At 43.2% G+C, this 26665-nt stretch overlaps 1 protein-coding gene and 1 long non-coding RNA gene across 4 annotated transcripts in view; one reads left to right on the top strand and one right to left on the bottom strand.

Annotated features, from left to right (window-relative positions):
- simc1 (SUMO interacting motifs containing 1) overlaps positions 1-23926 on the top strand; it is a 49896-nt gene extending 25970 nt beyond the window's left edge. For 2 of the 3 annotated variants that reach the window (XM_085995288.1, XM_085995289.1), the window contains 7 exons: positions 3394-3463; positions 9060-9220; positions 10846-10965; positions 14501-14629; positions 14741-14897; positions 16216-16303; positions 21335-23926. In XM_085995288.1, coding sequence (XP_085851414.1) covers positions 3394-3463; positions 9060-9220; positions 10846-10965; positions 14501-14629; positions 14741-14897; positions 16216-16303; positions 21335-21558 — 949 coding nt within the window. In that variant the 3' untranslated portion in view covers positions 21559-23926. The remainder of the gene's footprint in view (positions 1-3393; positions 3464-9059; positions 9221-10845; positions 10966-14500; positions 14630-14740; positions 14898-16215; positions 16304-21334) is intronic. The other variant, XM_085995290.1, reaches the window with a different exon arrangement.
- Positions 23927-24017: 91 nt separating this feature from the next.
- Positions 24018-26665, bottom strand: part of LOC147113894 (uncharacterized) — a 28258-nt gene continuing 25610 nt past the window's right edge. Inside the window, exon 4 of the long non-coding RNA XR_015079302.1 lies at positions 24018-24471. This is a non-coding gene — a long non-coding RNA (uncharacterized LOC147113894). The remainder of the gene's footprint in view (positions 24472-26665) is intronic.

The following is a 26665-nucleotide window of genomic DNA, read 5'->3' as shown; positions in this document are numbered from 1 at the left end:
CTGCCAACTAGTTCCCTATCCAAGTCAATACCTTGCCCCCAATCCCATGTGCCTTAACTTTACACGCTAATTTCTTATGCGGGACCTTATCGAAAGCCTTCTGAAAGTCCATTATGTGAGACAATTCTAAAAATATATAGATTTATTAAAGAACCGACATGTAATTGCAGTTGGTGTTTCAATCGCAGCATTAACCGTTCCAAAAAGAGTAAGCTTACAATTCTTATTATCAGATCTTAACTTCGCTACAGTTTTACAGTTCTTAGTCTCATTCCAGGATATCCACCAAAATCAAATACAGTACCTTGATCCCCAAGGTACAAAGAGTTGTAGACTTACAGAGCCGCCTCTGAAGCCTGAGAATCGCTTTGCCCCTTTACAGCGAGACTCTCATTCCATTTGAAAGTTCAATATATCCTTTTTCAGTGGTATTTCCTTTGAGGTTTTCTGCTGATGTAAGCTAATTATCTCTAGTCATTTTTCTGCTGACCCCTGCAATTCTTACAGTCAGATCAGCTGGTAGCACTACAGAATTATGTCTCTACCCTAGGTGTCCCAAGCCCACCATAAAAAACAGTGTAACAGCAGGCGCATCTATTTGATGTCATTTTTACCAAGGTCTTCTGTTTGTGTCTTTTTACGATGTGTAAATCAAAACACCTCAACCAGGGTGAACCATTGTCTTGTTTGAAAGATTCAGACTGTCGGGAGCCTTCAACCTTCCGCTTCAATAAGGTTATTGACTCAGTGTCAACAACCATCCCATCCCCATAGCCAGAATGCTGTTAACAATACAGCTTCTCCATCGTGAGGTTTCTGGATTTCCAGACCCAGTTTGTCATGTTTTAATAAGGTCAGAATTCTTTCATAGAATGGTGTCTTTTTCTGAATAGGTTTTATGGCTTATTCCTTCAGCGGTTGGGAGCAGGGTGTGTTAGTCCATGCAAGTGAGGAATGAATATAAGTGGCTCATTTTCACCCAACTTGTCAGCAGCAAGTGTAATGATATCAGCAAATAGTGATGTTATTTGCCTGTTTGATTATGATGCCTTACCAGCATGTTTGCAGGTATTGATTACTTATGCCTGACCAGCAGAGGTCATGTGACCGAGACAAGCAAGGCAGTTTAGTTTAGTTTCAGTTTCGTTCTAGATGCATCACGAGCATGGTGTCTCTTGTAATGCTGTTAAAATGAGTTGAACAGACTTTGGATTAAAAGACATTCTCTTTCATAAATGTCTCATCATTGAACCCACAAAGAAATCAATACAGCAAGTAGATCAAATGTATTAAGAAAAGCTTTAGGGTAAGGCTGTTATAGCGCCTTATACTAGAGTGTTACTGTGAGGCACAACAGCATTGTATCATGCACATCTGTCCACATCGCTGTGCTCCCTGAATGTGACGCAGTCTGAATTCTCCCCTCCCCTGAATCAGATACATACACAAATCACCTGGCTGTTTTGCTTGACTAACTCTCCACGTGTCCTCTGTTCATCTTGGCTCTCATGACTGAAATGTGTTAAAAGAATTAACACAGCCCCCCCCATTATAGGATTCAGAGTTCAGTAGTTTAAAAACAGGCTTCAGAAATCGAGCAGTATTTTTGAATTCTAAGGCAGCCGTATTCCAAGTTAGTGTGGGTAAGCAGTATTACCATTGTTGGGATTTTGTACTTATCTTTCAATTAAAAACAGGTAAGTATTTTTATGTAAATCTCAGCAGAAGGATGCCATTTAAAGTGTGAGCAGACTGAAGCTGTGTATTCCTACTCACCCCAGTGTGACCCCAGCTTCACAGGAATAGGTTCATCATCACAGCTGATCTGGGTTTGGCATGATGAGCTATCTGCTCAAATAACTGGTTGTGTAAAAAGTACTTTATAACATAGCCTGTCAAGCTCAAGGGTATAATATACCTTATTTTAATAATATTACGTACCCCTGCAGCTGTAGATTTTGCCCCAGTTTGCACCCTCAACCATTTGTAACTATGATGAACGTCTTCAGTTGGTGCATAGTTTCTTTTAAAACTGCTGCAGCCACAATTGCATCTGGTTTGAAAGTGTGTCGTACTGTTCTTTTAGTACTGGGTTGCAGGAAATCTCAGTGGGGCATCAGCACCAACGATATGGTATAAAGACAGCATAAGAAGCAGTTTAATTTGTACGGCTGAAGAAGAATATCAGTGTGCTTTAGCTGTGGCTCCTCGAAATGTATCTGATAAGTTCAGGTTAACTTGTAAGTGGGAAGTTAAGAAAGTTCTTTCACCAGCTGGAAAAGCCCTAAACCTCAAGTGTTGGTGCAAATTGTTTCTGACTGTATTGGACTCGTGTGACAATTCCCCCCAAACACATTAACTGGTTAGATATTTGGTTTTAACGATGTGGTATGGAACCTGAGTGTATTTTGTTTACCCCTCTCCTCTCCTAAAGGCACTTGTTGGGCTAAACTTCCACATGTGATGAATGACCTTCGGAACCCAGCCCAAGTAACCATTCTTTTTGTGTGAGTGTAGACAGTGAGTGTTCACATGCTGTTAAAGAAAGACTTGCATTTCTATAGCGCCTTTCATGACCTCAGGACGTCCCAAAGCGCATTACAGCCAATGAAGTATAGTCACTGTTGTAATGTGGGAAACGCGGCAGCCACTTTGCGCACAGTAAGCTCCCACAAACAGCAATGTGATAATGAGCAAGTGTTTTTGTGATGTTGATTGAGGGATAAATATTAGCCAGAACACCAGGGATAACTCCCCTATTCTTCTTTGAAATAGTGCCATTTTATGTCCAGATGAGAGAGCAGACAGGGCCTCGGTTTAACGTCTCATCCGAAAGACGGCACCTCCGATCTTGCAGCACTCCCTCAGTACTGCACTGAAGTGTCAGCCTAGATTTTTGTGCTCCAGTCTCTGGAGTGGGACTTGAACCCACAACTGAGCCACGGCTGACTCATTCAAGTATGTTGGACAACACAGTGGGATCCTGACTTCAGCCAGCATCCACACTTTCCAGCAAGGGTCATTAGCTGGCAATCAGGAGCAGGAAGCAGGCTGATCTCCTACCCCCTTAGTCCAGGGTTGTTAAGGCCAAATGTAGCACCATTCCCCAGCTACTGCCTGACCAAAATCAACTAGCTCAGCTCAGCAAGGGGATTGAACTTAGAACCTTCCTGGTCTGTATGGTTTAGTTCCATATTGGGTGGTGCATTCACTAACTAAGCTGTGGGTTAGTATCTGAAGTGTATTTTTAAAATCAATTCTTGAATGCTGTGAGCCATTGCACGAGCTAACTGTTATGTGTTATGTCATGTCTGAATTATTGTTTTTGAACTGTTGACCCGTGGACTGATTTTTAAAATAAGATCTAATAAATATTTCATTATATTTAAATAGGCTGCATCCTGCAAATATTTCCACAGTGCAGTGGGACTGGGAACTACTAGCTTATCATGTGGAGAACAAGGTAACATAGATCTGGAGCTTTTAAAAAGATAGCCTGTAAATTCTTTTAAAGGTGTTAGAAAAATGGAGAGCTCAGCAATTATTTTTAGGTTTAGTTTTACATAATCAATTTTTTTTGTTGCACACTTTATTTTTCTGTGAATGAAAATATCACTCCTTTACTCTTTTTTTAAAATATATTCACTTGTCCCTCCTGTCCTGAGGGGGTTTAGTGCCATTGGTTGCTGTATTCCTGCCAATATACCTTATTTAAATAACAGTAATACCCTGCTGCTGTAGATATTGCCCCACATCGCGTGGGCTATGTGGAGCCTTCACATCCAAGCTCCAACATGCCATCGCCGAACATCCACATACTCTTCCAGTCGTGGCTGTGTAATGGAGACACTGAAGCCCCAGCTGAGATCATCTAAAGCAGAAAGGTCCAACAAAAATCACAAATGACCTGTTAATCTGTTCTGGTGGTGTTTTTGGAGGGACAAATGTTAGCCTTGTGGAAGCAAACCTGGGATGTATCTAGTGTGTACAGCTCAGTACCATAATATACCCACTGAACCAACACAGGACTCACTTTTCAGATCTCCCGAGGGGGGTGAGTAACCGCAGGTATAACATCCAAGATGAGGCGACTCTGAAGATAAAATCTACAGAGGATTGCTTAATTATTAGGATTTTCTCACTAATTAGCCACTATTTCTCTTTGTATCCGTCCTTATCGAAGCCCTATAAATCTGACTTTCTGTTCTCAAAGTATAAGAATTAATTTGTCCACTTCGAGCACCTTTAAAACGAATGCAGGAAATGGGAATTCTGAACAGAGTGTTTACACCATGTTTCAGCTGGCAATCCTACAATTGTGGCCTCATTACTTTGTATTTCTGGAGAGCTATTCTGTGCTTTATAGTACAATTTCACTAGCTCCAAAGCCAGTGTCTGCCATAGTCCGAATGGCCAGCAATAGCATTTATTCCCACTCCAGCTGGCTGCCAGGACAGCTCATTGTAGTCCGTTAATAAATCAACTCTAACTGAGACATATCCCTCTGAATTACAAAATGGCAACTGAACTGGTCATCAGTCATCTTCACTCCCACAAGCTGCAAGCAGTAATACCACTGAAGATACCTATAGTAAGTGTCTGCCACAACCCACACAGTGGAACTTCACACCTCAAGCAACAGGCCACAGGTACTTTGTGCAGATTCATTTTGCCCCTGGCCACTATCATAGGAATAAAAAACAGAAAATGCTGGAAATACTCAGCCGGTCAGACAGAATCTGTAGAGAGAGAAACAGTTAACGTTTCAGGTGGATGACCTTCGTCACAAGCCACGATTGAATCTGCCTCCACCACCCTCTCAGGCAGTGCATTCCAGATCCTAACCACTCGCTGCGTAAAAAAGTTGTTCCTCATGTCGCCTTTGGTTCTTTTGCCAATCACCTTAAATCTGTGTCCTCTGGTACTCGACCCTTCTGCCAATGGAAACAGTTTCTCTCCATCTACTCTGTCTAGACCCCTCATCATTTTGATCTATAGATATGGGAAGAGAAAAAGATTGGTGAAGTCAAGCGTAGGTCCCTTGCAGTCAGAATAAGGGGAATTTATAGTGGGGAACAAAGAAATGGCTGACCAATTAAATACATACTTTGGTTTTGTCTTCACAAAGGAGAACACAAATAACCCCCCAGAGATGTTGGGGTACATAGGGTCTAATGAGAGGGAGGAATTGAATGAAATCAGTATTTGTAGGGAAATGGTGTTAGGGAAATTGGGATTGAAGGCCGATAAATCCCCAAGGCCGATAAATCCCCAAGGCCTGATAATCTACATCCTAGGGTACTTAAGGAAGTGGCCCTAGAAATAGTAGATGCATTGCTGGTCATCTTCCAAAATTCTATAGACGCTGGAACAGTTCCCATGGATTGGAGGATAGCTAATGCAACCCCACTATTTAAAAAGGGTGGTAGAGAGAAAACGGGGAATTATAGACCGGTAAGCCTGACATCGGTAGTGGGGAAAATGCTAGAGTCCATTATAAAAGATGTAATAGCAGAGCACTTGGAAAACAGTGACAGGATCGGACAAAGTCAACATGGATTTACAAAAGGTAAATCATGCTTGACTAATCACTGGAATTTTTTGAGGATGTAACTTGTAGAATAGATAAGGGAGAACCAGTGGATGTGGTGTATTTGGACTTTCAGAAGGCTTTTGATAAGGTCCCGCATAAGAGATTAGCGTGCAAAGTTAAAGCACATGGGATTGGTGGTAAGGTACTGTCTTGGATAGAGAACTGGTTGGCAGACAGGAAACAAAGAGTTGGAATAAACGGGTCTTTTTCCGAGTGGCAGGCAGTGACTAGTGGGATACCGCAGGAATCGGTGCAAGGACCCCAGCTATTCACAATATATATAAATGATCTAGACGAGGGAACTAGATGTAATATCTCCAAGTTTGCAGATGACACAAAGCTGGGTGGGCGTGTGTGCTGTGAGGAGGATGCAGAGAAACCCCAGTATGATTTGGACAGGTTGGGTGATTGGGCAGATGCATGGCAAATGCAGTATAATGTGGATAAATGCGAGGTTATCCACTTGGCATAAACAGGAAGACAGATTATTATCTCAATGGCAATAGATTGGGAGAAGGATATTCTTAGACTGGGTATTATGTAACGAGAGAGGATTAATTAGCAATCTTGTTGTACGAGGCCCCTTGGGTCGGAGCGATCATAATATGATCGAATTCTTCATTAAGATGGAGAATGAAGTAGTCGACTCAGAGACTAGGGTCCTAAATTTAAATAAAGGAAACTACGATGGTCTGAGGTGCGAGTTGGGTAGGATTGATTGGGGAATGTCACTCAAAGGGTTGACGGTGGATAGGCAATGGCAAACATTCAAAGACCGCATGGATGAACTACAGAATTTGTTCATCCCAGTTTGGCGTAAAAATAAAACAAAAAAGGTGACTCAACCATGGCTAACAAGGGAAATTAGGGATAGCATAAGATCCAAGGAGAGGACATATAAATTGGCCAGAAAAAGCAGTAAACCTGAGGATTGGGAGCAGTTTAGGATTCAACAAAGGAGGACAAAGGGATTAATTAAGAAAGGGAAAATAGACTGAGAGTAAGCTTGCAGGGAACATAAAAACTGACTGTAAAAGCTTTTATAGATATGTGAAGAGAAAAAGATTGGTGAAGTCAAGCCTAGGTCCCTTGCAGTCAGAATCAGGGGAATTTATAATGGGGAACAAAGAAATGGCAGACCAATTAAATACATATTTTGGTTCTGTCTTCACAAAAGAGGACACAAATAACCTCCCAGAGATGTCGTGGAACATAGGGTCTGATGAAAGGGAGGAACTGAAAGAAATCAGTATTTGTAGGGAAATGCTGTTAAGGAAATTGATGGGATTCAAGGCCGATAAATCCCCAGGGCCTGATAATCTACATCCTAGGGTGCTTAAGGAGGTGGCCCTAGAAATAGTTGATGCTTTGCTGATTATCTTCCAGCATTCGATGGAATCTGGAACAGTTCCCATGGATTGGAGGGTAGCTAATGTTACCCCACTATTCAAAAAAGGTGGTAGAGAGAAAACGGGGAATTACAGAAAGCCTGACATCAGTAGTGGGGAAAATGCTAGAGTCCATTATAAAAGATGTAATAGCAGAGCACTTGGAAAACAGTGACAGGATCGGACAAAATCAACATGGATTTACAAAAGGTAAATCGTGCTTGACTAATCTACTGGAATTTTTTGAGGATGTAACTGGTAAAATAGATAAGGGAGAACCAGTGGATGTGGTGTATTTGGACTTTCAGAAGGCTTTTGATAAGGTCCTGCATAAGAGATTAGCGTGTAAAGTTAAGGCACATGGGATTGGGGGCAAGGTATTGACTTGGATAGAGAACTGGTTGGCAGACAGAAAGCAAAGAGTTGGAATAAACGGGTCTTTTTCCGAGTGGCAAGCAGTGACTAGTGGGGTACCGCAGGGATCGGTCCTTGGGCCCCAGCTATTCACAATATATATTAATGATCTAGACAAGGGAACTAGATGTAATATCTCCAAATTTGCAGACGACACAAAGCTGGGTGGGCGTGTGTGCTGTGAGGAGGATGCCGAGAAACTCCAGGATGATTTGGACAGGTTGGGTGATTGGGCAAAAGCGTGGCAGATGCAATATAATGTGGATAAATGCGAGGTTATCCACTTTGGTGGCAAAAACAGGAAGGCAGATTATTATCTGAATGGCAATAGATTGGGAGAAGGGGAAGTGCAACGAGACCTGGGTGTCCATGTGCACCAGTCACTGAAGGTAAGCATGCAGGTGCAGCAGGTGGTTAAGAAGGCAAATGGTATGTTGGCCTTCATAGCGAGAGGATTCGAGTACAGGAGCATGGATGTCTTGCTGCAGTTGTACAGGGCCTTGGTGAGACCACACCTTGAGTATTGTGTGCAGTTTTGGTCACCTTATCTGAAGAAGGATGTTCTTGCCATGGAGAGAGTACAGCGAAGATTCACCAGACTGATACCTGGGATGGCAGGAATGACGTATGAGAAGAGAGTGGGTCGATTAGGCTTATATTCGCTAGAGTTTAGAAGAATGAGAGGGGATCTCATTGAAACTTATAAAATTCTAACAGGACTAGACAGACTAGATGCAGGAAGGATGTTCCCGATGGCAGGGGAGTCCAGAACCAGGGGTCACAATCTAAAGATAAGGGGTAAGCCATTTAGGACTGAGATGAGAAGGAATTTCTTCACCCAGAGAGTGGTGAACCTGTGGAATTCTCTGCCACACAGGGCAGTTGAGGCCAATTCATTAAATATATTCAAGAAGGAGTTGGATATATTTCTTGAGGGTAAAGGGATCAAGGGATATGGGGAGAAAGCAGGGACAGGGTACCGAATTTGGATGATCAGCCATGATCTCATTCAATGGCGGAGCGGGCTCGAGGGGCCAAATGGCCTACTCCTGCTCCTATCTTCTATGTTTCTATGAACACCTCAATCAAATCGCCTCTCAACCTTCTCTGCTCTAAGGAGAATAACCCCATCTTCTCCAGTCTATCCACGTAATGTCAGAACGAAGGGTCATCGACCTGAAACGTTAACTCTGTTTCTCTCTCTAACGATGCTGTCTGACCTGCTGAGTATTTGCAGCATTTTCTGTTTTTTATTTCAGATTTCCAGCATCCGCAGTATTTTGTTTTTGTATCGCCATCATAGAAATCCCGACTTGTTAATTAGAACGCTTCTGAAAATGCCTCGAGTTGCAGTAGGGGTCATCAGTAATTTATTTAATGTATTTTTTACCCTGGTTTTTAAAATAAAGTGTGCTGTTGAAGTGGTGTCCTGGGAATAGAACAGATTGCTGCCAGTGTGAAGAGTGAGCTGTGAGATATCTGACAGCTGTGAGGGAGCTGGCCAAAACTATGTTATCAAGTGTGATAGCACTCTCAGTTAATGAACAGCAGTGTAGAGCTTTGTACTGCGCCATTTTACAGCTAGTGAACTGAAATAAATGTATCTCTTTTTCCTGTACTAATTTAATCCTGCATGACTTGTGTGTGTGTGTGTGCACTTCAAGGACCCTCACAGGAAGCATTCTCTGACCAGGAATGATCGACTGTTGTTCCTGCAGTATGTTGTTCAAACACTTGAGGATGATTTTCAGCTGAAACATGACGTGCCCCAGCAATCCATAGCCAAGGCAGTTCTATCTTGTGATGACAAGTTTTCGAATGTAAGGTATAGAGCCCTTATTAACCTCATTAAATCTGTAGTGTTCTGTTTCAGTAAGTAGGAGAATATTTTGTAATTTGTTGAAGAGCGAGTGTTGTTAAGTACATTAAATTAGCAGTGGCAGAATTTTCAGCGAGTGATGCAATCAATTATGAGAGCAGTGTTGCTAGTGAGCTTACTTAGAGCATTGGTACCAATATACCAACTTGGCTCACTGGTAGTAGTCTTGCCTTCGAGTCTGAAGGTAGTGGGTTCAAGCTCTGCTGCAGGAGTTGACACTGCAGTACAGTACTGATGGAGTGCGGCATTGTTGGAGGTGCTGTCTTCTGGATGGGATGTTACAAAGAGGCCTTGCTTGCTTGTTCAAGTGGATGTAAAAAATCCCATTGGATTTTTGAAGAAGAGGAGTAGAGTTCTCCTGGCGCCTTGGCTAACATTTGTCCCTCCAAAAACACCACCAAAACAGATTAACAGGTCATTATGATTTTTGTTAGACCTTGCTGTTTGCGAATTGGCTGCTGCATTGCCTGCATAACAACAGTGACTACACCTCAAAAAGTAATTAATTGTCTCAAAAGTACCTCACATCCTGAGGATGTGCAAAGTGGTATATAAATGCAAGCTAGTTCTTCTTTCTTAATATACTGAAAAAAATTATTTTAATTACGCCAATACACTTTACAGTTGTATCGATATGCTGCTTGCATGATACTCTTAATTCATCACCTCAAATTTCTCCCACTACTTAGGCTCATTCATTTTTCTCCTTTAGGTTTTTCTTTCACGGAGGAAAGTATAGCTAGAAGGCGTGATCGACCAGATCAGCGTACGGTAGTGTAGTGATTATGTTACTGGACCAGTAATCCAGAGGCCTGGACCAGTAATCCAGAGGCCTGGACTAATAATCCAGAGAATGCGAGTTGAATTCCCACCATGGCAATTTGAGAATTTGAATTCAGTTTATAAAAAAAAGGAAATACCCTGTAATTGAATCCATTTTTTAAAAACCTGTCAGATTGCCGTAAAAACCCAACTAGTTCACTCGTGTCCTTTATGGAAGGAAACTTGCTTTCCTTAACCGGTCTGGCCTATATGTACCTCCAGTCCCACACTCTTAACTATCCTCTGAAGCAAGTCGCTCAGTTGTATACAAACTTCCCAGGGCAACTACGGGTGGGCAATAAACGCCCACATCCTGAGAATTAGTTTCTAAAATTCATAATGATGTGGTAGTGCTATCAGAGAAGCAAGAACTGTGATTGTAAAAGTACAATCTTTGATCAAGATATACTACATTGCTACATGAAGTGTGGTGCCATCTGTGACACTTCAAAGGAATGTAGGGCAGTACACCTCTGACAGTTGCCTAAATTATCCATTTTAATTTGTTCAGAACATCTGAATCAGCCAGATTACAACCAAAAGTAAAATGTAAACTTCTCTTTATAAAACAAATGTTTGTATGGGAGTCTATGATTCTTTTACAAAGTCAAGACTCGGGAAAGAGATTTAACTACTTGAAGCATTCTCAATATGACCTCATACTGGCTTCTTCGCTTTTTCACATTCAAATTTTTCATATTCAATGAGCACATAATAGAAAATTAAAACGTAATTATTTTCTGTTACAGAAGTGTCATCAAGTGGCTTATTGATACCATCTCCAAGGACTCTGAAGATATACAGCAGAAAAATGGTCCCATGTCATCATCATCTGATAGCCCTCAGGTGCTGGACTCTAGGTATCCAAGGTAAGTTACCAAAGAAGAAATTGAACATAAATCTTTGTGGCAGCGGAACAACATTTCAATATATTGGTGATATTTACATTGCGGAGCATATAGCGCTGTGTTTGCATGTGTAATCCACAAGCTATGTCTGGTCAATATAATGGATGGTGATTCATTTTTGAGTTTCTCAGTACTGAGAAACTGAAAGATATTGAAGACACTATAGTGTCTGTGAACTTTTGGAGCCTTTCAGATCCTTGCCAGTGATTACAACCAGGCACAGTTGTTCAATATCTGTATCTGTATCTGTAACACCAAAAAAAAAGTGGCATTTCAAAATCCATTTAGGTTCATATTGTTGATATTCTAGCCCACTTTAATGCAACTTCTGGATAACATAGAATCATAGAATGGTTACAGAAGGAGGCCATTCGGCCCATCGAGCCCGTGCCAGCTCTCTGCAAGAGCACTTCAGCTAGTCCCACTCCCCTGCCCTTTCCCCATGGCCCTGCAAAAAATTTTCCTTTGGGTACTTACCCAATTCCCTTTTGAAAGCTACAATTGAATCTGCCTCCACTGCCCTTTCAGGCAGTGCATTCCAGATCCTAACCACTCGCTGCATAAAAAAGCTTTTCCTCATGTTGCCTTTGGTTCTTCTGCCAATCACCTTAAATTTGTGTTCTCTGGTACGCGACCTTTCTGCCAATGGGAACAGTTTCTCTGTATTTACTCTGTCTAGACCCCTCATGATTTTGAACACCTCTATCTTTCAACCTTCTCTGCTCCAAGGAGAACAACCCCAGCTTCTCCAGTGTATCCACGTAACTGAAATCCCTCATCCCTGGAACCATTCTTGTAAATCTTTTCTGCACCATCTCTGAGGCCTTCACATCCTTCCTAAAGTACGGTGCTCAGAATTGGGTACAATACTCCAGTTGAGGTTGGACCAATGCGTTATAAAGGTTCATCATAACTTCTTTGCTTTTGTACTCTATGGGGGAGAAATTTGGTATCGCCCATTTTGGGGCGCTAATATCGGCCGGGCGCAATGTTTAGCGCCTGGCGCTAATTATCGCCTCCAACTGCAAAATTCACCTCTATCGCCTCTGGAGGTAATTTGAGCGCTAAATCAGGCGCTACACACCTCTCTTAAGGCGCTAACGTCAGGGAGCGAGGTGCTACCTCAGAACGCTACCGAAGCTCAGGCAATGTCAGTTACCATGGAAGCCAGAAAGACTGGTGCTGTCCAGTTCTTAAAGGGGCGGGGCCATCTTTCTGGCCAGCCACACCCTGCTCATTGCAGCCTTGAATCTCGGCCTGGAGGGACCTCTAAAGCAATTGTGTTGGATGCACTAATGGATAGGCCCAGGGAAAGAGCTCGGCGCTTAAGAACCTCAAAAGTGGTGCTGAGGACCAAAACTCCTTAGGACAATGTTAAATCTTTCTAGATGTCTCTCTCCCTCTCAACCTGCGTGTACCAAAAATTTTGCTGACAAGAAAAGACAGGAAGCGGCCGCCTTTAAATAGTGCTCCACCAGCCCCTTTCCGACTGCAAAACGTTCCCCTCTACCTGTCGTTGCTAGCGGCAGGTGGAAAGGCAGGGGGCGCGACTCAATATCCGGTCCGGGGCATTGCACGCTCGACTGACATCACGATCTGCGGGCGCAGGAGATCGTGGCGGTAGTGTTTGACGCTGCTGCAAAATGTCTGGTCAATTTCGCGAGCGGCGCTAAAATCGCCGCGCTCGGACGCTAACTTCCTAGCGCCCGTTAGCGCCCCCCCGGAGGCGCTAACAGAAGGCGCTAAGCAACCGAATTTTTCCCCCTATGCCTCTATTTATAAAGCCCAGGATCCCGTATGCTTTTTTAATCGCTTTCTCAACCTGCCCTGCCGCCTTCAGCGATTTGTGCACATATACCCCCAGGTCTCTCTGTTAATGCACCCCCTTTAGGATTGTACCCTTTAGTTTATATTGCCTCTCCTCGTTCTTCCTACCAAAATGTATCACTTCGCACTTTTCTGCATTAAATTTAATTTGCCGCGTGTCCATCCATGCCACCATAACATGCATGGAAAAATCATGATTGGTATAAAATGCCTAGCTCTACTGTGCTTTCACATCTGACTCCCATGATTTAAATGAACACACATCACTTGCGTATGAATATGTAATTTAGGATCATTTTCTGTGGGGGTGATATTCTAACTGACAAGTGGGCACATTGAGCTGAATTTTAATGGGGAGGGTGGGTTGGGGGCGGGGGAGGGGGCTCCAAGACGGTCAGGAAACCCGGGAGAACGGGTTTTCCACAGGCACTGCCGACATTAACGGCAGGGCCTGATTTGCATGGAAACCCTCTGTTTCCCACCCGCAGCCAGCCAGATTTAGAAGCTGGCTGGCTGCGGGCGGGTAGGCCTGTGGCACTTGGCCATACAGAGGAGGGAGGGAGGAATCGCGTAGGGGCCGGCTGGAGCAGCATGGGAGGGTTGGATGGTCTAGCGGGGGGGGGGGCGGGGCGGTGGTGTCTGGCCAGAATTGGGGGGGGAGGGGGTCTGTCCAGGATCGTGGGCCGGGAGGAGCAAGGGGAGTAGTGTCTGACCAGGATTGGGGGCTGGGGACGGGGATCGGACCAGGACCACGGGCCGAGAGGAGCAAGGGGGGGTGGTCTGACCAGGATTGTGGAGGGGGGTGTCTGCCGAATATCGGGGGCGATGGGCCACAGGGTGGCTGGAGGAGCATTGTGGGGGGAGGCATCGGAGGCCTGGGGGGGGCGGGGGGTGGGGGGAACGCGGTGGGATATCAGAGGCCATGGGGGAGATTGGTGGCCTGGGGGGAATAGGAGACCGGGGAGTGGTGGGGTTCGGAGGAGGTCTCAGATCATGGGGGATGAGTTCGGCAGGGACCCTAGATCCAGGAGGTAAGTGTAAGTGCAGCAGTGCTCGCCTTGCTGTAGCTGGCGGGTTTCACGAAGTGTGTAAATCCCGACCAGCTAAAGTTAAACACAAAATGGAGGTTAAAGAAGAAACTTCCAGCCTCATTATAATATTTAAATAGATGACTCACCTCCTGGCATCGGGTTGGCTGCCCGCCCCCATCCCACCTCCGTTTAAATTGGAAGTGGATGGGTTGGAGATGGGTTCAGCGCAGGATTCATGTTTTTAACACTTTAACTACCCCCACGCTCCCAACCCACACTTTTATTTAAGTTAAAATTCCCCCCATTGTTTGAGTCATTTAGTGATGTCCATTCATTTGATGTTATACCTTCCACTTAAGTGTGTAGGATCCATTTGATGTAGTGATATTTTGGAATCTAAAATGAATATTAAATGTTGATTGATTATGCATTCGAAACCTCTTTAATGGGCACCCGGCCTTCTGTAATGGTGCATTGAAGGAGGACAGCAGTGTGTGTTATTCAGTACTGGAGCCATTATGCAGCACTGGTTACATCATCATTGAGAGATGTTAAGGAAAGAATTTCAGTCGTGACACATCCCTGTTCATTGTATAAATCTAATGAATACTTGTCACTTGCACTGCTTTGTTCTCCAGTGCTATTTGTCTCCTTCAGAAGATGCTGACCTTGGCTGTAGAAGTGGACCGATCCCCGACGTGCAGCTCAAATAAAATTGCAGAGGCAATATTTCAACACTTTCTGTACATTTCAAAAAGATGGCAGAGGTGAGTTGAGAGTCCTTATTAATTCACCCTTGAAATTATGCATACTGTTGTGCTCGGTACCTGTTAATTGCTCAAACATAAATCATTCATTTCTTTCCTACAACTTTGAAGATTAACGGTGTTAAGAAGTATGGAGAGCCAACTCCTCCGCTGCAAGTTACTAGAATTTCTCTTCCACCATTGCACCAAGAAACAAAATACACTGCCCATGTCATTGGGGAAAGTGCTACATTTCCTTAAATATGCTAAATTTCCCTTAGAAACTGATGTAAGTACACTTTCTTTCTTCACCATGTGATGTCTTAGTCTGCTTTAGGCTCAACATGTTCTAGTGTTATACTATAATGTGTTGAATTTTATATTGTATACAATACTTTCTAAACAAATCAACAGTAACTTATGTATTTAATCCAAATTTTTTAACTAGTAATATGTACTTTTTTAGTATTTAAAGCTGTAGAAAAGTTTTTTTTTTAATTGTGTTTAAATTTGAAGGTTCGGTGTTTTGTCCCTTATTTTGGTAGACCAAGGAATAAATGAGCAGTTGGTAAGGGGTAAAGCTTATTTTTCAAGCCTAACTCCACTAAATTAGGAGGGACAGTAAGTGGTGCAGACGGGAGCAGAAAGTTGCAAAGGGACACGGACAGATTAAGTGAGTTGGCACAACTATGGCAAATGGAATTCAATGTGGGCAAGTGTGAGGTCACCCACTTTGGACCCAAGAAAAATAAATCGGGAGTATTTTCTAAATGGTGAGAAACTAGGAACTGAAGAGGTGTAAAGAGATTTGGGAGCCCAGGTACACAAATCATTAAAAGTCAGTAGACAGGTACAAAAAGCAATCAAAAAGGCTAATTGAATGTTGGCCTTTATTTTAAGGGGGCTGAAATACAAAGGGGAGAAAGTGATGCTTCAGTTGTTTAAAGCCTTGATCAGACCCTATCTGGAGCACTGAGTCAGTTTTGGGCACCGCACCTCAGGAAGGATATGTTGGTCTTGGAGGTGGTACAGTGCAGATTCACCAGAATGATATCGGGGCTTAAAGGGTTAAATTATGAGGACAGGTGGCATAAACTTGGCTTATATTCCCTTGAGTATAGGAGATTGAGGGGTGATCTGAACAAGATGTTTAAAATGTTTAAAAGATTTGATAGGCTAGAAAGGAGAAATCATTTCCTCTGGTGGTGAAATCAAGAACAAGGGGACATTATTATCTGAATGTTAGAGCTAGGCCATTCAAGAGCGAAATCAGGAAGCACTTTTTCAAACAAAGGGTAGTAGAAATATGGAACTCTCTTCCCTCAAAAGGATGTGAATGCTGGGACAATGGAGCTTTGAAGACTGAGATCGTTAGATTTATGTTAGTTATGGGTATCAAGGGATTATGGAGCAAAGGCGGGAAAATGGAGTTGAAGTGCAGATCAGTCATGATCTAATTGAATGGCGAAGCAGGCCCAAGAGGCTGAATGGCCTACTCCTGTCCCTAATGTTCCTATGGTTTGGAAAAACCTGTTAAGGGTGTGCAAGTGAGAGATAGCTATACAGTGCATGTGTTATATACTTAACATTATTGTTCATTTTCTCAGGAGCGTTGTTCAAGCAAATGGCAATATTGGGATGAACTTGTTAACCTTCTCTCTTTACTGCTTCTGAGCTACCAAGAGGTGACTAAACGTAAGTCAAGAAAATATTATTGTTTCTGAGAGTTTCAGTTTATTGTCTGCTGTTGATGTTGTTGTTACTAAATAACTCTCTTAAGGCACCAGAGCTCGTGTCCAAGACCCTTAAAACTGTAAAATGCTGAATTATAAACTGTCAGGAATGAGGCAGTTCAAGAGAACTAGACATCCGATGGTCACACAAGAGATCCTTACCTCTGTACTAATGTAAAACTAGAAATGATCATGCCAGTAGTATTTAGATTAGTTCTTGGAAATCTTTATGATAGTACTTTAGATAATGGTAGCTTAATGTAATTTTGTGCGTGTAACACACACTTGCACATATTAAACACGTCTCCCTGTCTCTATTATATACCTCACACCTAGATTTTGGGCCCATTTTCCAATGTGAAATGGTTTATGTTACATATGAAAAACATGAGGGGGGGGTGGGGGGGAGTTTCTGCTTGTTTTGTGCCCAGACTCTATTACTGGAATTAGTGCGCAATCGGCCAAAGCAGCCTAAGAACAGAAGACTGAGGGGTGACCTAATAGAGGTCTTTAAGATTATGAAAGGATTTGATAGGGTAGACGTTGAGAAGATGTTTCCATTTGTGGGCGAGACCAGAACTAGAGGCCATAAGTATAAGATAGACACTAATAAATCTAATAGGGAATTCAGGAGAAATTTATTTTACCCAGAGAGTGGTTAGAATGTGGAACTCGCTACCACAAGGAGTAGTTGAGGCGACGAGCATTGATGCAATTAAGGGGAAGCTAGATAAACACATGAGGAAGAATAGAATAGAAGGATATGTTGATGGGGTTAAATGAAGAAAAGTGGCCCATGTGGAGCATTAACACTGGCGTGGACCTGTTAACATAGAAACATAGAAGATAGGAGCAGGAGTAGGCCATTCGGCCCCTCGAGCCTGCTCCGCCATTTAATGAGATCATGGCTGATCATCCAAATTCAGTACCCTGTCCCTGCTTTCTCCCCATATCCCTTGATCCCATTAGCCTTAAGAAATATATCTAACTCCTTCTTGAATATATTTAATGAATTGGTCTCAACTGCTTTCTATGGTAGAGAATTCCACAGGTTCACCACTCTCTGGGTGAAGAAATTCCTCCTCATCTCTGTCCCTTCTCCCAATCTATTGCTGTTCAGATAATAATCTGCCTTCCTGTGTTTGCCACCAAAAATCAAATCAAATCAACTTTTATTGTCATTGTTAGTGCACAAGTGCAGTACAACGAAATGTAGGCTTGCGGCTCCCGAGAGTGTACATTTAGATTAAGACATTTAAACATTCAACATACATTTGGCTTGTAATACATTAACATAAACATAACCATAATAAAGTGCATTGGCAGATGTGCAGGCTTTAGAGTTTATTTGTGGAGTTCAGCAGGATGACAGCCCTGGGAAAGAAGCTGTTCCTAAATCTGGTCGTACGGGTGCGAATGCATCTGTAGCGTCTCCCAGATGGCAGGAGGGCGAACAGACTGTGGCTGGGGTGGGTAGGGTCTTTGATGATGGACCGTGACCTCCGTAAACAGCGTTTCTGGTATATGTGCTCTATGGTCGGTAGCCGGGTGCCGGTAATGCGTTGGGCAGTTTTGACTACCCGCTGCAGGGCTTTCCGGTCATAGTAGCTACAGCTGCCATACCATACTGTGATACAGTTCGTCAGGATGCTCTCTATTGTGCAGCGGTAAAAGTTAGAGAGGATCAGGGGTGACAGGTTACATCCCTTCAGCCTCCTTAGGAAATATAGGCGCTGCTGGGCCTTCTTCACCAGAGAGGAGGTATTGAGGGACCAGGAGAGGTCTTCCGTGATGTGGACTCAGAGGAACTTAAAGCTGCCCACCCTTTCCACCACAGCCCCATTGATGTGGATGGGGGTGTGACTTCTGCCTTTAGACTTCCTGAAGTCCACAATGATTTCTTTGGTTTTCTTGATGTTAAGGGCCAGGTTGTTATCAGCGCACCACTTCATGAGATGCTGGACCTCCTCCCTGTAGGCTGACTCATCGTTGTTGGTGATCTGGCCTACTACCGTGGTATCATCCGCAAACTTGATGATGGTGTTGGAACCATGAACAGCCACACAGTCGTGGGCGAAGAGGGAGTAGAGGAGGGGGCTCAGCACACATCCTTGTGGGGCCCCCGTGTTCAGGGTCGGGGCGGGGGGGGAGGTGTGGTTACCTAATTTGACAGACTGGGGTCTGTTTGTTAGGAAGTCCAGGGTCCAGTTGCAGAGGGAAGTGTTCAGGCCAAGAGTTTGGAGTTTGGTGGCCAGCTTGTTGGGGACAATAGTGTTGAATGCTGAGCTGTAGTCTATGAACAGCATTCTGATGTAGGTCTCTTTACCATCTAAGTGATTCAGTGCCGAGTGTAGAGCAGTTGTGATTGCATCCTCCGTTGATCTGTTTGCACGATAGGCAAACTGGTGTTGGTCAAGAGAGGCGGGAACACTGGCTTTGATGTGAGCCAGGACCAGTCTCTCGAAACACTTCATTATGATGGGTGTGAGTGCGACAGGTCGATAGTCGTTCAGGCACGTCACAGCCATTTGTTTTGGCACAGGAATAATGGTAGCGGTCTTGAAGTGGATAACCTCGCATTTATCCACATTATACTGCATCTGCCATGCATCTGCCCAATCACCTAACCTGTCCAAATCATACTGGAGTTTCTCTGCATCCTCCTCACAGCACACACACCCACCCAGCTTTGTGTCATCTGCAAACTTGGAGATATTACATCTCGTTCCCTCGCCTAGATCATTAATATATACAGGAAACTTTGTTATATCCGGCACCGACGGGACTGAGCTGTTGCCGATCTATCAAAACTGCCGGACATACAAAGTTAATGTTGAAGCATACAGAGGTTTTCATCTCCGTATCTGACAACAAACACTGTTGCTTAGCAACAGCTTGTAAACAGTCGGCCCGTACCTTGGAAGCGTCTCTGTAGCTTAGCAACAGCTTCAGAGAGACTTTCCAGAGCCCGACTGTTGAAAACAAAGCCACGAGAAGAAAAAAAACCTAACAAAACGGCTCCTGATTTCTGCCGGTAGATCGAGGTTTCCGGACATACAACCTCCGGATAAACCAAAGTTTCCTGTATTGTGAATAGCTGGGGTCCTAGCACCGATCCCTGCGGTACCCCACTAATCACTGCCTGCCACTTGGAAAAAGACCCGTTTATTCCAACTCTTTGCTTCCTGTCTGCCAACCAGTTCTCTATCCAAGTCAGTACCTTACCCCCAATCACATGTGCTTTGACTTTGCACGCTAATCTCTTATGTGGGACCTTCTCGAAAGCCTTCTGAAAGTCCAAATACACCACTGGGTTGAATGGCCTGTTTCTGTACTGTAAATACTAGGTAATGTAAAGATCGGAGAATGTAAAACGTAGGTGAGTTAGGCCCAAAACCACTTACGCTCGTGTTTTACTCTGGTTCAAAATTCAATTCACCCGCATCAGGCCCTGCCTGCGAAACTGGCCATGCCCACAGGTCGAAATTGCGAGATTCCACCAATTGCACTGGTTAGGGAAGGCTCTTCAAATTGCACTCATTTTTATAGGCTCACAGGCTCTAGTAGGCACATTTTCAAAGTTTTCTCATGTCAAAAAATATTTAATTTACTAAGAAACTGACAAGTGTACATTAATTAAACTATTAAATAGTTCAGTATAGATTTTTTAAATCAGATTATTCCCAGGCAGAGGACTGAACGCCCTTATTAAAAATGCTTATTTTTTGTGATAAACCCATTTTCAGCTGTATTAATAAAACTGCACCAGATTACAACTCTTAAATACATAAAGGAATACTGTTTAATGGAAAGGAAAAACATAAATTATTACGTACTACAGTATTACGCTGCCCGATTGCGCTAATTCATGGAAGATTTTAAGTTTGTGATTATGCAAATGATTTTAGTGAAAACTTGAAGCCTAACCTAACCAGTGCAATTTCAAGCGCATTTTGGGCGGAATTTCCTGATTGCACCCAAAGCAGAAACTCTACCTCAAGTACTGTTACAAGAAATGAGAATGGAACAGTCCTGCAATAAAGTTGCATTAACAAGCAGCACAGGGATTGTTTTACATGTTGCATAGTATTTATAAAAGACCAATCAAAAAAGTATTTTTATTATGTGTATGAGTTATTTCAGTTACTTATATCATAGAATTTTAAGGGTAGTAAAGGCAATTTACATTATTATCCGATCGCCCAATTTGATGGCACCTAAGAGTGAAGGAATGTTGATTGTGTCTTGAATAAAGTCAGACTGTGAGCTGCATCTTCTCAGCCCCGAGGAGGCGGGTATGGAGGCGGGACTGCCGGTAAAGTTGCAGAAAGTGGGGGGCAGATGGGAAAGCCGCCCCCATCCCGCCTCCGTACCCTTTTGCCAGGAAATGGATCCTCCGAACCAACAGTCATCTGAAATCTACAAAGTTGAAAGTTTTGATGAGTCCTGAACACAAGGGCTCACCAAACTACACAGAATGTCAGTGTTTTGACAGCTTCACAGAGCTGTCAAACGCTGACATTTCTTCCTTCAAGAAGTCTTGACAGATGGCACGTCAGACGTTGACATGCTCTCAGTGACTTCCCCCTAATTGGCCTGCTGAGCCTGCAGGGCGGGCTTAACAAGGTCAATCGGGGGAAAATCCCGCTGGTTGGCCAGAAGATGATGGAGGCGGGACATGGACCCGACAAGCAGCAGTCCCGCCTCCAACTCCTCTCCATTCACTAAATCCAGCCCTGTGACTCCAATCATGACATGTTTAGTACTCCTTTACACTTGATTCTCCAATGTCGTTCTAAATTCCTGTTAAGACATCATAGACCTGTGGCCATTTTGAAGCTCTGGAGGTGTCAGTAAGTAGCCAGAAGAAATTAGGCATTTGGCGGTAGACCTTCTGAAAAGTTGTTAGTTTCAATTGTTGTTGCTTGTGCTGAGTGTATTTCTGTTACCCTAAAGTGCTCCTGTATGTAACAGTCTTGAATGTGTTCCTTAGGTCACTTGAGGCTTTCAATCACAGAACGGGTAAAATATGTTCTGGCTGACACTCCGCCAGTGCTCACAACTCATGATGAGATCACTGTTGAAGAAGTTCAGTCAGATATGGAGGTATTCTACAATCGAGTATTCAGTGATTTGGGAAAACCATTGCATCCACAACTAGAAGAACAGATCAATCTGCTGAAAGCTCTTCTTTTTTGTGCAGCAACTGGAACATAGCTTTTTTAATTTATTTTAAACAGACTATTTTATATATAATATGAACTAAGATTTACTTTCAACAAACTATAATTTTTTACACAAAGCACTGCACCATCTGGATTTTTAGCAGCATTTCGAGCTCTCCGTTTTTCAACGTACGTGCAAAGCGTGGCATCAGGATTTCTGTCAATATAAGGCAGCTACGCAAACCTAATGGTGAATAGAAAAATCTCCTACTGTGGTTGCATTCATTTTCCATTGAACTATATTTCTATCCCAGACAGAAGAGCATGATCGCCACCAAATGTATTTTTGCCTTGGGGCTTTTCCACTGGATACCAAAATGCGGACGTCAAATGAATTGTCAGTTATCTTCGGACTTCTCCAAAATGTTTTGAAATGAAAGTCTGTATGTGTGAAGTGTGGGGACAAAGAGTGTCCATAAAGGAGGTTGTGGGCTTGGGCTGTATTTCTTGGAATAGAATTGGGAGGGTCTCTTGTCTTCACATGGTCCATTCAGTTAGTCCACATTTATTCAGGGTTGACCTGAGTTCAAACAGTGGCTACTCACACAGCTTGCACCTTCTGTTGCTTTGGAATTAGGGTTTTCTGTTTGACTGCAATGGTAATCACTTTCTGTATGCCGTAGCAGTTTCTCTGTAAAGTTTTTTTTTTAATGTATTTTATTTACAGTGTGATGTAACCAAATCTCACACTAATGGCAGTGATTGACCCAGAATGTTATGCCTGCCCACTCATGTGTTGTCAGAATGTTCTTTTTATCTTATAAATTTAAATATGATTTCATTGCTATTCCTCTATCCTGTCCCTTTTTAAAATTGACTTTCGTGAGGTATCATCTCTGCTAGTTTATAAACGTGTATACAGTGGAACTTTCATTATCCGTGCTCCTAATTATCCAGTAGGATTTTCTGCAAGACAAGGCCTTGGTGAGAAATCACCTCATTGCGCCACCTCTTTTGTTATTTCATCATCTTTTCATAGTGAATAAAGTTCCATAATGTTTCTTTTATTTGTATTGTACTGGGGTGCTGCTGTACTATACATGCAAGACTAAAATATGGGGATTGTTCTTTATCCACCAATTTCCATTGTACACCAGGGGACGGGTAAGTGATCCACCCTCATTGTGACAGATAATGAAGGTTCTACTGTAGGGTAATATTGCACTATTCCATTTTTGAATTGGCTGAACCTAAACCAACTAAAAGCTTCTTAACTATTTGAGGAAATAGTTACCAGAATCCTGAATAATGTATGTCTCACGCTTGTTTATTTAATGTAATGTATTTACTAATGATTCAATGTTATATCTGTCAGAAGCCTACTCATTGTCAGTAGCTTGTATTGATTGTCCAGTTTCACAAGCCATTGAAAATGCTGTTGATCATAATCCATCTGTTTGATACAAAGTGAGCATAGTAACTCAGGTGGTGGAATGTCTGCCTGGTCTTGGGTTTGACCCTCAGGCCTGCTTGTCACCGATACTCATTTATCATTCCCATTGCTGCTTATATGGCACTGCGAGAGAACACATGCTGATTCACAGGCATGGCCAAGGTGCCATATGGAGCACCAAGAAATGGGGGGGTTGGCAGGAGCTACTTGATATCCTTGAGGCGTGGAACTTGACACAGCCAGCTTGTTCCAGAATGTTCTATTTTGGAGAAGCCCAAAGATAATCGGCACATGTCAACCCAGCGCCCAATACACGAGTTTGGCTTACATCTGTTGCACTAGATGTTGGCTGGCATCTTGTTGCCTACTCTGGGTTTAATGAAGGTAATACATAAAAATTAAACACATCAGTAAAGAAAACATGTGACAGCCATAGAGAGATGGCAGACAATCCTGTGACAAATTAGGGCCAGTGTAGTGCCTTACTGTTAACTGGGTTAAGACTAACCAATCTTGATTCTGCAGGACTATGGGGAAAGAGTAGGGGAGTGGGACTAATTGGATAGATCAAAGAGATGATGGACCAAATGGCCTCCTGTGCTTTATGAGTCTATGATTGATTAACGTGGGACCTTGCAGATAATAGATAAAGATTTTCATCCCATTTATCTGGACTGGATTCACATCCAGCTCTCCAAGGTGAAAGGGCTGTATGCAGATCCACTGTACGGATACTTTAACAAGATAATTAATTAATTAAACCAAAGTTTATCTATTTCATGTTATTTGGAAACAACTGTATAGATGATTCAGGTGCAGCAGTATCCCACCAGTATTTAAAAATTCAATTACACAAAATGGTGTGTCATTATGTTTCTCTAATGCACTGTACTGTTGAGTTGGTGGGAAAGCAAAGGTCCTAAAAGAGAGGAAAATAAACTGAACAAAAATACTTGGTATTTTAAAACTAAGTTTTCCGACTATGTTTTGTTGGTGAAATGTTGTAATGGGCAGCGTGGAAGATACGGTGCTGGTTAGCGATGGACAAGTACATAAAATATATAAACAGAGTCTTTGACTTTTATTACATAGCTAAGTTTTCTCTTCAGCAGCCAGTGTTCAGTCCAAATATCTCAAGATGTGCTGCACACAATAAAGCCAACTACTAGAACAAAAGGCTCTATAAAATCAACTACAGTCAGATTTAAATGACAACTAAAGGTTGATAAACAGTTTGTGATTTCTTAAGTTTCCTGGAGTGAACCATACACAGTTAATTGCATTATTTTCTTGGATGGTACAAAATTGACACTGCACTAAAATCCCATAGGAGCCAGAATGTTTAGATCTCTGCGGCTTATAGTATGGGTGTGAGAGAAAAATTTAATTTTCTCATTTGTTATCTTGAGTGGTTTGAAGCTTTCAGGACCTTTTGGCATCTTCACAGTATTAGTCTGACAAAGCACTGTAATCCCAGCAGGGGGTTTCTGGACATCTGGGTGGTAGAAAGATCTGCCAAGAGAAAGAGTTAAGGAAATAGACTTAGCAAATATTTGTTGTAAAAACATAGTCAATGCACATGTAGAGAAATCTTTCCCAAAAATCCTTTGTGTACAATATAACAAAGGAGCATCAGAATGCAGCTTCAGGTGATTTTCTTGGGCTATGGGGAAAAAAAATGTAAAGTTGGTCGGCTGAAAACCTCACTCAGTCACTCTTTGTTATTATTATGGTGCCTTGATGCTTCACAAGAAGCAAAGGGGGGTAGTTTTAACTACAATGGTGTAAAGTGGACAATAGCAAATCGGCAGCCGGTTTTACATTTCTCCTGAGTTTTATTTCCTTTGAAGTCAACCGAGCTGCCAATTCACTATCACCTGTTTTACATTGTCATGCAAAGTTACAATTACCCCAAAGTGTTTGTGTAGAGCTCTCTCCAGTGACATCATCATGAATGAAGATAGTGAACTATAAGGATCAGTCTCTAGTTATAAAGTCACTGGAGCAGAAATGAAACTTAAAACATGGTAACAAGAAGCAGGATAGAGAGAAAGGCAATTATGTAACAACAACTTGTATTTATATAGTGCCTTTAACATAGTAAAATGTCCCACGGCGTTTCACACGAGTATTATAAGACAAAAAATTTGACACCCAGCCACATAAGGAGAAATTAGGGCAGGTGACCAAAAGCTTGGTCAAAGAGGTAGGTTAAAAGGAGCGTCTTAAAGGAGGAAAGAGAGGTGGAGAGGTTTAGTCAGGGAATTCCAGAGCTTAGGGCCTAGGCAACAGAAGGCATTGCCACCAATGGTTGAGCGATTATAATCAGGGATGCTCAAGAGGGCAGAATTAGAGGAGCGCAGATATCTTGGGGTGGGGGGGGTTGTGGGGCTGGTGGAGATTACAGAGCTAGGGAGGGGCGAAGCCATGGAGGGATTTGAAAGCAAGGATGAGAATTTTGAAATCGAGGCGTTGCTTAACCAGGAGCCAATGTAGGTCAGCGAGCACAGGGGTGATGGGTGAACGGGACTTGGTGCGAGTTAGGACACGGGCACCGGGTTTTGGATGACCTCAAGTTTACGTAGGGTAGAATGTGGGAGGCCAGCCATGAGTGCGTTGGAATAGTCAAGTCTAGAGGTAACAAAGGCATGGGTGAGAGTTTCAGCAGCGGATGAGCTGAGGCAAGGGCAGAGACAGGTAGTTATGGAGGTGGAAATAGGCAGTCTCAGTTATGCCACAGATAACGTGGTCGGAAGCTCATTTCAGGGTCAAATATGACACCAAGGCTGTGAACACTGGTTCAGCCTCAGACAAATGTTAGGGAGAGATATGGGGGGGGGAAATTCAGTATCGCCCCATTTGGGGCGCCATTATCGGCCGTGCGCAAAGTTTAGCGCCTGGCGCTAATTATCGCCTCCGACGACAAACCTGGCTTTTATCGCCCCAGGAGGTGATTGGAGCGCTAAATCAGGCGCTTCACACCTGTCTTAAGGCGCAAAGGCCGAGGAGCGAGGCGCTACCTCAGAGCGCTGGCGAAGCTCGTGATGTCAGTCAGCAATGGAACACAGACACACTGGTGCCAGACAGTTCTTAAAGGGGAGTTCTGACGAAAGGTCATCAACCTAAAACGTTAACTCTGTTTCTCTCTTCACAGATGCTGCTTGACCTGCTGAGTTTCTCCAGCATTTTATCTTAAAGGGGAGGGTTGATTTTGCTCTCCATCCACATCCTGCTCATTGCAGCCTTGAATCTCGGCCTGAAGAGACCTGTACATCAAATCTGCTGGAAAGAACAATGGAGAGACCCAGGGAAAGAGCTCAGAGTGCAGCCCCCACAATCTCTTCTAAATCGATACAAGGAAGGGCAAATCAAAATGAACCTGCAAAGTGCTGCTCAGTACCCAAAACTCCACACAGTGTTGAATCTCTCCAGAAGTCTCTTAGAATGCGTGATGCAAAAATGTCACCCACAAAAAAAGGCAGGAAGCGGTCGCCTTTAAATAGCGCTCCCCCAGTCCCTTTCTGACTGCAAAATGCTCCCCTCAAGCTGTCGTTGCTAGCGGCAGGCGGTAAGGCAGGGGGCGCCACTCAATATCCGGTCCGGGGCATTGCGCACTCGACTGACATCACGATCTGCCGGCACAGGAGATCGTGGCGGTAGTGTTTAGCGCCGCCGCAAAATGTCTAGTTAATTTTGCGTGTGGCGC

Source organism: Somniosus microcephalus, chromosome 8 (assembly GCF_052327205.1).
Source record: "Somniosus microcephalus isolate GS21.2 chromosome 8, FLI_Smic_1.0, whole genome shotgun sequence".
In the NCBI taxonomy this organism is placed as follows: Eukaryota; Metazoa; Chordata; class Chondrichthyes; order Squaliformes; family Somniosidae; genus Somniosus; species Somniosus microcephalus.
Note: the sequence above shows the minus strand (reverse complement) of the source record. Positions and strands in the feature narration are given on the sequence as shown.